This window comes from Neophocaena asiaeorientalis, unplaced genomic scaffold (assembly GCF_003031525.2).
Source record: "Neophocaena asiaeorientalis asiaeorientalis breed wild unplaced genomic scaffold, Neophocaena_asiaeorientalis_V1.1 scaffold961, whole genome shotgun sequence".
Classification (NCBI taxonomy): domain Eukaryota; kingdom Metazoa; phylum Chordata; class Mammalia; order Artiodactyla; family Phocoenidae; genus Neophocaena; species Neophocaena asiaeorientalis.
The window spans coordinates 49,927-59,351 of NW_020173916.1; the positions used below are offsets into that span (position 1 = coordinate 49,927).

At 42.8% G+C, this 9,425-nt stretch overlaps 1 protein-coding gene across 2 annotated transcripts in view; it reads right to left on the bottom strand.

The window, feature by feature from the left end:
* F9 (coagulation factor IX) overlaps positions 1-9,425 on the bottom strand; it is a 28,909-nt gene that overhangs the window by 11,789 nt on the left and 7,695 nt on the right. The window contains exons 4-5 of one of the 2 annotated variants that reach the window (XM_024751896.1): positions 7,072-7,185; positions 373-501 (exon numbers count right to left, since the gene is read on the bottom strand). In XM_024751896.1, coding sequence (XP_024607664.1) covers positions 373-501; positions 7,072-7,185 — 243 coding nt within the window. The remainder of the gene's footprint in view (positions 1-372; positions 502-7,071; positions 7,186-9,425) is intronic. The other variant, XM_024751897.1, reaches the window with a different exon arrangement.

The following is a 9,425-nucleotide window of genomic DNA, read 5'->3' on the forward strand; positions in this document are numbered from 1 at the left end:
TACTAGAAGCCTATCAGTCAATCACGTACGTATCTTTTATGTTATGGGATTACTACATTAATTTGACTTGGGGAATTACAAATAGGCATACAGAAATCACACAAATCGATTGCTTCATGATATAAAGGTCAGAGAAAAAAATCAGACAGAAAAGAATTCAAACTGAAGACAGTTGCAGAATTTCTATTTAAAATGATGATGCATTTTTAAAAATTAATTTGTCCAAGCTACTAGTCTTTTCTATGATTTCAAAAGGAAGTAGAAACAAGTAGGGCATAAAATTATGTAGGTTAGTTATAATGCAAGAAGTTCAAATATGGACTTGGAGAATGTATCTGCCGAGCTTAAAAAAAAACTTATTTAGATTTTGACCTGCTGGTTCGCAGGACTTTTGGTCTTCTGCAAGTCGGTATCCGGCAGTACAGGAACAAACCACCTTGTTATCAGCGCCCTTTTTACAAAACTGCTTGCATCTGCCATTCTTAATGCTGCATGTCGCATCTGAAAGAAAGCAGAACCAACAGCAATAGCATCGTGTTTTTTTTTAAAGATTTCTTTGATGTGGACCATTTTTAAAGTCTTTATTGAATTTGTTACAGTATTGCTTCTGCTTTATGTTTTGGTTTTTTGGCCACGAGACATGCGGCGTCTTAGCTCCCTGACCAGGGATCGAACCCACACCCCCTGCGTTGGAAGGGGAAGTCTTAACCACTGGACCGCCAGGCAAGTCCCAGCAATAGCATCATTTAACATGCATTTCTAAAAAGTACATGAAGCTACTGACTCCTGTACAGGTCAGATATAAGCTGGGGGCATTCATAGAGAGAAGTGTGTGAAGCTAAGCTTGAGCTAAGAGTAGGAAAAAAAAGATAAAATTCTTAATAAGGCATAAAAATGGTGGCAGCAATATATGTGATTTGGCATAAAACTGAAGTTGTAGATATACTACTTTCACAAAGTCATAGAGTGCAATGAAAAAAGCCGTTTATTAGAGTATAACATATTCCAAAAAGTACCCAGAATTTTGGAATAAGTTTTCACAAGGTGACTGCACTTGTTTAAACAGTAAACAGATCAGTACATAGGACGTTATCAACGCCCCAGAAGCTCTCCTGATTCCCCCTTCTGGTCACTATTTCCTCCTTCCCAAAGTTACCATTACCCTGACTTCTAACAGGGCATTAGTTTTGCCTGTTCACGAAGTTTATATAAGGAGAAGCTCCCAATATGTACTCCTCTGTGTCTTTCAGTTAACATTTTGTCTGTGAGCTTCATCCATGTTGTTTTGTATAGCTATAGTTCATCTGCATGCTGTGTAGTATATTCCATTGTATGAATATTACTACCTTCATTCATCCATTTTACTGTGGGTGAATACTTGAGTTGAGTTTCCTGTTTTTGGCTCTTATGTATAATGCTGTAATGAACATTCTTGTACATATCTTTTGGTAACATATGCTTGCATATTTACTGGATATATACTCATGAGTGCAATGATTGGACCATGTGTTCAGGTTTAGTAGATACTGCCAAGTAGTCTTCTAAGATAATTGTACAAATTTGGATTCCCACCATCAGCGTATGAGAGTTCCAGTTACTGGATATATGTATTGCGGATATCTTCTCCCACTCTTGACTTACCTTTTCACCCTAAATAGTATATTTTGCTGAATAGAAGTGCCTGGTTTTAATATAATCCAGTTTTTCAAAGCAAACTTGAAGCTGGCTGACGCGACTATGTGTCAACACAAGAGAATGAAATAGGGTCCTTTAAGGGAGCTAAATGCCTGAAATGCTATGTGTTGACAATGGTAAGCATTCTACTGGCTCATATTTTCTTTACTCTCCTATACAATCTCCCTTATTAATATAAAATATCTTTCTTTGTCTCATACAATGCCTTTTGTCGGGATTCCGTTTTATCTGATATTAAGATAGCTTTGCCAGTTTCTTTTTGTTAGCATTTACCTGGCAAATGTTTTCACATCCTTTTATTTTAGCCTCCTGGTAGAGTTTTATTTTAGTATCTCTTTTATCAACAGCATGCAATTAGATTTTTAACTCCAGACTGAAAATTGTCATTAACCCCAATTCACATTAACTGTGATTCCTGATATATTTTTGGCTTGTTCCTGCCATCTTATTTTCCATTTTCTAATTTGCGTGCTTTCCCTTTGTTTCTCTGATGCGATCTCAATAACAGGAAGTAGCAGGTTTAGGGCTTGCTGGCTGAGACCTGCTGAGTTAAGAGAAACAGACTCTGCCCTTGGGCCTATTTCTGTCTCTAGAGCAGCAGAGGAACACAGTGAATGGAAGGCACCTCCCCCCTTACCTACAGGCTCAACAGCAGTACAGCCTTCAAGAGAAATGCTCACTTGTCAGTGCAGTTAGAACATGGAGAGTTTGAACATGAGCGACTGTGTTAGCCACCTCTTTGTGCACCACCTTAGTCCCCACCAGCCTCACCCACGTCCGTCCCCAGCACCCTGGTGATCAGCTCTGCATGGACTTCCGCTGGCCTCGTCCAGGTGCAGCCTTGAATGGCCTGGGCTCAGATCTGCACTGTGTGCCTCTCGCCTCTTAGCTTGGCGTTCCCGGGTTGATGCTGAGGCCTGCGATGCCACGTGACCTCTAGGGGGCCCCAGCGTGTACAGCCTGGTGATGCAGGGGAGTTAAAGCCCCACAGGCTGAAGTATTGACCATCTGGAGAAGGGTGCTGATGGACAGATTCTTTCACCTCTTCTCCCTCTGAGGCTGACTCTCCTGAGGCCAGCTCACGTGGCTTCTTGGAAAACAGTCCCCGGAGATCAAACAGTCAGTTGCAGATGAGGATGGATGAGTCCTTTTACTCTTGGTTCTCCTTTCCTTACTGCCTTACTCCCCCATCCCTTACTCTTGCCCCCCTAGAATTGCACACCCTAATAGATAAGCTTGTGTCAGAGACTCTCTTTTCCTGGGGGATTCCAGGCTAACCGAGTGACTATATGGTTTTGGAGTATATTATGGATTTTTTTTTTTTTTTTGCGGTACGCGGGCCTCTCACTGTTGTGGCCTCTCCCGTTGCGGAGCACGGGCTCCGAACGCGCAGGCTCAACGGCCATGGCTCACAGGCCCAGCTGCTCCGCGGCATGTGGGATCTTCCCGGACCGGGGCACGAACCCGCGTCCCCTGCATCGGCAGGCGGACTCTCAACCACTGCGCCACCAGGGAAGCCCTATTATGGATTTTTGAGTGACAGATCTAAATTTTCTAATTACATTTTACATAGGTAGCATAGGCTAATGTAATGATTCGCTCATGTTCCTTACTGATACTTCAAGAAATAAGGGGAGGCAAATCAACTGTTACTAGGTGGACAAAGGAACCAGCCTGAGCTTTAACCTTCACTACCAATAATCCACTAAGTGCGTGATCCAAAAAGGTGGCACTTGATCCTTTTTATTTATGTATTTATTTTTTAAAGACCTTTCTCCTCACTGTTGGTGATTACACTATTGGTGATTACATCCCTGAGCTCTTCTCATGTTACTAGCAGTCATTTTGTTGCTACAAAGCAATACTAGATTGTTCAGCCAAATCAAATACCACCTGCAGGGAGTGTTCAGTCAATATGAGATTGTGCTAAGTTCACAGAGGTGGGTGGTAGGTGCTGACTACTTTGGTCCAGGCCACGCACAACGGGAATGGGTAAAGTCAGGGTGCTTTTCCCGATTCTGATGCGGCGTCCTTGGCTAGGTAACTAGACCTCTCTGTCATTTTCCTCATTCGTCATTGCTCTTTGCAGCCCAGTGTGTTGCCGCTGTTGCTGTCCTCTGGCTTGGTTTGCACACGCAGTGGGAAATATTGCTGTCCGACCAGCAGCCTTTTGACCTCAGGTAAAGAACTCGAGTCTGGAAAGAGAATAACAGCACGAGGAGTTCCAGTTGAGAGGTCTGTAGTCCTGGACCTCAGGGACAGTCACTGTGGGCCTCATTCATCACTTGCTTCTTGAGCACTCGGACGTCAGGCACTGTGTTGGGTGTGGGTTCTCCCTGGTCCTGGGGCTGATCTCAGTGCCTAGAATATCTGTGGAAGGACATGCCAGAGCATCTGTTCTTCTCCCTCCGTGTCAGCTAGCACAGATACCTCTTTCTAATTCCCCTCATGCCTACTACAAAGTTATCGTGTTCTGCTTCATTTTACTCTGCCTTCATCTTCCCTGGTATGTTCAGGGATGGGAAAACCAAAGCTTGGACAAAAGATGTTCTGTTTAACCAGTGTATCACAGAATATGTTGTTGTTCGGCTAAACTCAAGATATTTTCTTTTTTCTACTCCACAGAAATACGCAGTAAATTAGTAGTGTCTGTGACGTGTTAGCAAAACGAAAAAAATATAAAAGTGTTTATATGCTTGATTTTCTTTCCATCCTCTGTTACTGTGGGGAAATGCCTCTTGCACTCTTTAGAAGGGACAGGAATGACCAAGTTCTTATAGACTTTGATTTATCTGAAAAGGACTCAGATGTGATGTGTAGCTGGGCACATACAGTGGTCTTTATTCCAGCCAAAGGGACACAATAGCCAATTAATTGTTCTAACTAGAAAGCGTGCGCTGAATATTTGCACCTCTCTCCCCTGGAGAGGAGCCTGATGAACAAGAGAAGAGGAAAACAACAAGGATTTAACAGTGGAAATCTCCTTCCCTTTCCGAGACAGGGTGAAGCAAGGGACTTGGGGCCCAGATACTCCATAAACTGTGTTGTTTTTCTAGCGGCTTTTGAGATTAGTTCTTAGTTCAGTTAGAAGCAACAGCTTAAATGGGAGTTTGTATATGCTTTTGCTTTCCTCTAGTGTCTGAGATAAAGAGCTTTCTGAGAGAATTCCCACTTTGTTCCTGAACTAAGCAAGCTGGGAGGATTTTTCTAAACCTTGATCAGATGGGCTGGGGGAGCTCAAGACACCCTAGAGGCCAGGTGTAGTGGTGGCTGCAGTGTCACTGCAGAGCCCTGACCAAACCAAAACGTGGGGAACCCGAGAGGCCTGAGATGGTGCCCGTTGTAGACTTAGCACTCTTGCTGTGTAGACTGTAGCCTCACACACGTAGCAAAACCTGTTATAGCAGTTTTGTGCTTATAGCTACATTCCTCAGGGCTCTTTGCCTCTTTTAAAGTGTCTTTATTTTTAAACTAAAGACATTTGGGAATATTTAATACTAAACACTGTTTTCAGTTATACTTCGCTACCACATGTCCTTCATTCTTAACGGAGACCAGTTGAGTCCTTCATTCCCTGAGCTCCAATAGTTATATTATTTAAGCTGATACTCCATCAGTTTCTGTAGGTTTCCATAATAGCAGGATCGGATTTATCTAGGTCAATCTGAACTTGAAATTATAACCTTTCAGATGAAAGTAGCACTTCAGAGGTGTTGAGCCAATGAACACACCCATAGGAAAGGGAACCCAGACATCGGTTTGTCCCCATGCTGGGAAGCCTGCAGGAGTGGGAGTCCAAGCCTGGGGTACAGTTCATCCACCTGCATCTCCTTTTTTCTTTTTTTTTTTTTTTAAATGTTTTTGCCCTGCCACCTTTTCTTTTTCCTATCTTCTATTCCTTTTTATCTTTTGGATCTCAAAGGAAGATGATCAATGGATTTCTCTTTAGCACTGAAAGGATTTCTGAACAGCATTAGAGATGACTTTTTCCCTTCTCAATAGGACAAGTGCAGCTGCTGCGTTTCATTTTGTTTTATGCCCTTTTCATCTGTGTGTCAGGTGGGTTGCCATAACGCCTTAATAGAGTCTTGCTAATTTTCTACTCTTTGCCGTTAGTCATGTAGCCTGTGGCGTTAAATTCTTTCCCTAGGACTGCATCTCTAGTCTTCTGGAGTTTCAGAGGAGAAAGAGAATCGGTCATTAGCACTGTATGCTTTTCACAATCAGATGCAGTAATCCTGCATCCAGAGGTAATAAACAAGTAGGTAAAGGACTTTGGGGTTTACTGTTCCAGTTGCCAAAATCTCAGAACAAAAAAATTCTAGGATACGCAAAGAAAAGATGCACAATGATCCTAGATTTTCTATGTAATTCTTTCAGCGTAATCAGTATAGTCAAATTCAGGAATGAGTTTTGATTTTTGTCAACAAATTTCCTATGTGAAGTGGTTCGTATGCGTGGAGAAGTGCCTAGTATATGGGACAATTGGCCTTCCCATACCCCAATTCGTTACTTAGTTGACTTCCACTGCTTTTGTTGATAGCAATTTAGTCACGAGTTCTAACAATTTTATGGGTCAGTTTTCTTTGTGTTTTGTGGGTAGCAGTTAGAAGAATGGGTTTTGGCCAAACCAACTGAAGTTCAAGTCCTGGCTCAACTGTTTACTGCTTCCGTGATTTTTGAGCTGTTTGAGCTGCACTTTTCTCATTTGCGTAGAATGGAGAGGATAATGGTGCTGACTACATGTGGTTGTATTGAGGATGAATATGCTAATGGAACATCATTACCACTTCCTACCAGCTACCAAATCTTACTGTTGTTCTTCATCTAGTTTCTTGAGCACATGCTGGAAACTATGACTGCAGATAAAATAAATGTTTATAAGCTTTGAAAGTATGTTTTATACAATGGAATATTATTCAGCCTTCAAAAAGAAGGAAATTCTGTCATAATCAACAACATGGATGAGCCTGAAGGACATTATGGTAAATGAAACAAGCCAGTCCTAGAAGGACAAATGCTGCATGATTCCACTTATATGAGATGTCTAAAAAGAGTCCAACACATAGAAGCAGAGAATACAATGGTGCTTGCCAGGGGCCAGGGGGAGGGGAAAATGGGGAGTTGTTGTTTAGCAGGTATCAAGTTTCAGGTACGCAAGAGGAGTAAGGTCTAGATGTCTGCTGTACAGCATAGAGCCTAGAGTTAGCAGTACTGTATCGTACACTTCAAAATTTGTTGAGTGTAGATCTCATGTAGATGGTTCTTTACCATAATTTAAGAGAAAATTATGATACATACACATTGCATTTTCCAGTTGCATCTGGTTTCAAAGGGAAATTTTGAACCACGAGTAATCCAAAGATAGTTACTTACCTAATTCACAGTTTTTTCCTTCAAATCCAACTTGACACCAGCATTCATAGGAATTAATGTCATCCTTGCACAGGCCACCATTTAAACATGGATTGGACTCACACTGATCTCCATCTTCGAGATAGATTAAGAAGGTGAATTAGCAGATCCATTGCCTAGAAGGCTTAGTCTTCCCTGCACAGACTCATGGAGAGGGGAGCCTGATTTTAGGGTCAGAGCAAGACTGCTGACCTGGAAACCAGCTGCTTATGGGATGTCCCTGTCTTCCTAAGTTTCTAAAAACAAGTAAACGTTCTTAGGCTAACATTGTCCTAGGAAATGGCCCCGAGGAAGGCATGTACATTGTTTATGTAACTGAAGGGAGGAGGAAGAGGGAAAAGAACGTCTGAATATAGAGATGTACTCTATCAGCAGAGTGTGAGAAGAATTTTCAATCCTTCCTTATCGAACGATGATGGAGTTAATTCTCAATGAAATCACATTGCTTCAACAATCATCTCTGTGTTGTACAAGGCTTGCTCTGTCACAGGTCTTGTAGAGCAAGCTGAGCTAGGTAACAGCAACTCCACTCATGAGCTTGGTAACAGATAGCAACTCCACTCAGGGACCTGGCAGCCTAGGCATGGTGCACATGCATCCACTTCATTTTTTCACAGCGGGCTCTCAACCACTGCGCCACCAGGGAAGCCCCTATCACTTCACTTTTAAGCAGAGTATGCAGTGATCGTTCCAAACAGTACAAAAGATGCTTTACTCCTGAAAGATATTCTACTGTCTGTGATTAGGTCCCAGATGGTTTAGTAAAGTGAGAAACAACTTTCAATACAAAGAATTAAAAAAGAAAAAGTTCTGAAAATGTGCTTTATTTATATATAGATTAGCTATGTTTCCTTCCCACCTTTCCCGAAGTTTCTACATTTGCAGAGTTCTGGAGAGCCTTTGAGGATACTGGTCATCAGAAAACAGCAGGAAGGAATAGGTAAGAGGGGAAGGGTCAGGATGTGGAGGGAGCCTTTAAGTCTGGTTTGTGAGAGCTCTGCCTCCATCCGTACTTCTAAGGAAGCTTCAGGAGAAAAGGATGCATAGAGCCAGAAGGGAGGCTGGTGTGCACTGCGAGCTGAGAGAGAGCCCTGAAGAAAACTGGGAGCGAGATCAGCAAGGCTTAATGTATGAGTAACAAAAAAGTAAGTGATAAAGTTGGTGTAAGGATAAAACAGTGAACGAAAGGGGGCAATTTCAGAGAAATTTCTAATGGTCGTTCATATTTTAGAGCCAAGCTCCGTGACATCTAGTGTGTGGCCCCCTGCCTGCTCTAGGGACAGCAGGAGAGTGTCTGTCGTGCTCGCTGTCAGGAGCATGCGTCTAGGTCCCACTGGCTGGGGGTTAGCACCCCTTTCTTAGGAATAGTCCCTCTCTGGAAAACTGCTTGTTGTAAAAATTAGACCTTGCCCCCTCTGCCCCTTGATCCAGTGTGCTTTTGCACAGATACTTCAGTTTGTTCCAATTCTATAAAACCAAAATATGTTATCTCTGGTTTATTATTATTGATGTTCAGAACTGGTCTAAAAAAACGAGCCACATTTGCACTTTATATTACAGACCAACGGAGCTGAATTATTTAGGATGTTTCACTGAAAGGCTCTGGGCTTGCAGCCAGCTACACAGCAACTCATTTGCTGAGACATATCTTTAAAACGAGTGTCATTTCACCCCGCATTTAGTCCTCCTTTGGGTGCTTGTCTGTGTGTACTTCAGGCTGAAGCAAAGCCACAGACTGTAGGGGTCAAAGACAACAAGGGGCAAGACCTTGCCAAGTGAGAGCTTCCTGTTTAAGCCTACCAGGTGGTGGTTTAATGAATAACTGCATTTAGATTTGCAGGCCGGGAGGGGTAATAGAGAAAGTGGGGATTGGGCAGTGGAGAATTTGGCTGCTCTTCTGGGCTCCGTGACTCCCTAGCTGGGTGACCTTTGACAAGTCATTTAACCTCCCTAAATCTCAGTTTCTTCTTCTGTAAAATGAGGTTCATAGTGCTTTGCTCACAGGGTTGGTGTGAGGATTAAAGGTGACAGGCACTCTGTAAAGGGCTGGGCAGATGCTGGTTAATGTGGCTGGGTGATGTTTCCTCTTCACCAGGCTCCTTACTTGGTGAGATGATGGAAGAGAGTAGGGCAGGAGTGAGGGGCCTGCGACCCTACCATGTGAGAAAGCCCATACAGGGAGAAACAGCATAGGCTATTTTGGGGGGGGTTGGGAATCTCGACTGCAGAGTGAAAAGAAGCCGTGGAGTTGGGTTTTCTTTTTCTCTTTTCTTGTTTTTGTTTTATTTTTAGCAGACAAATCATTAGTGACAGTG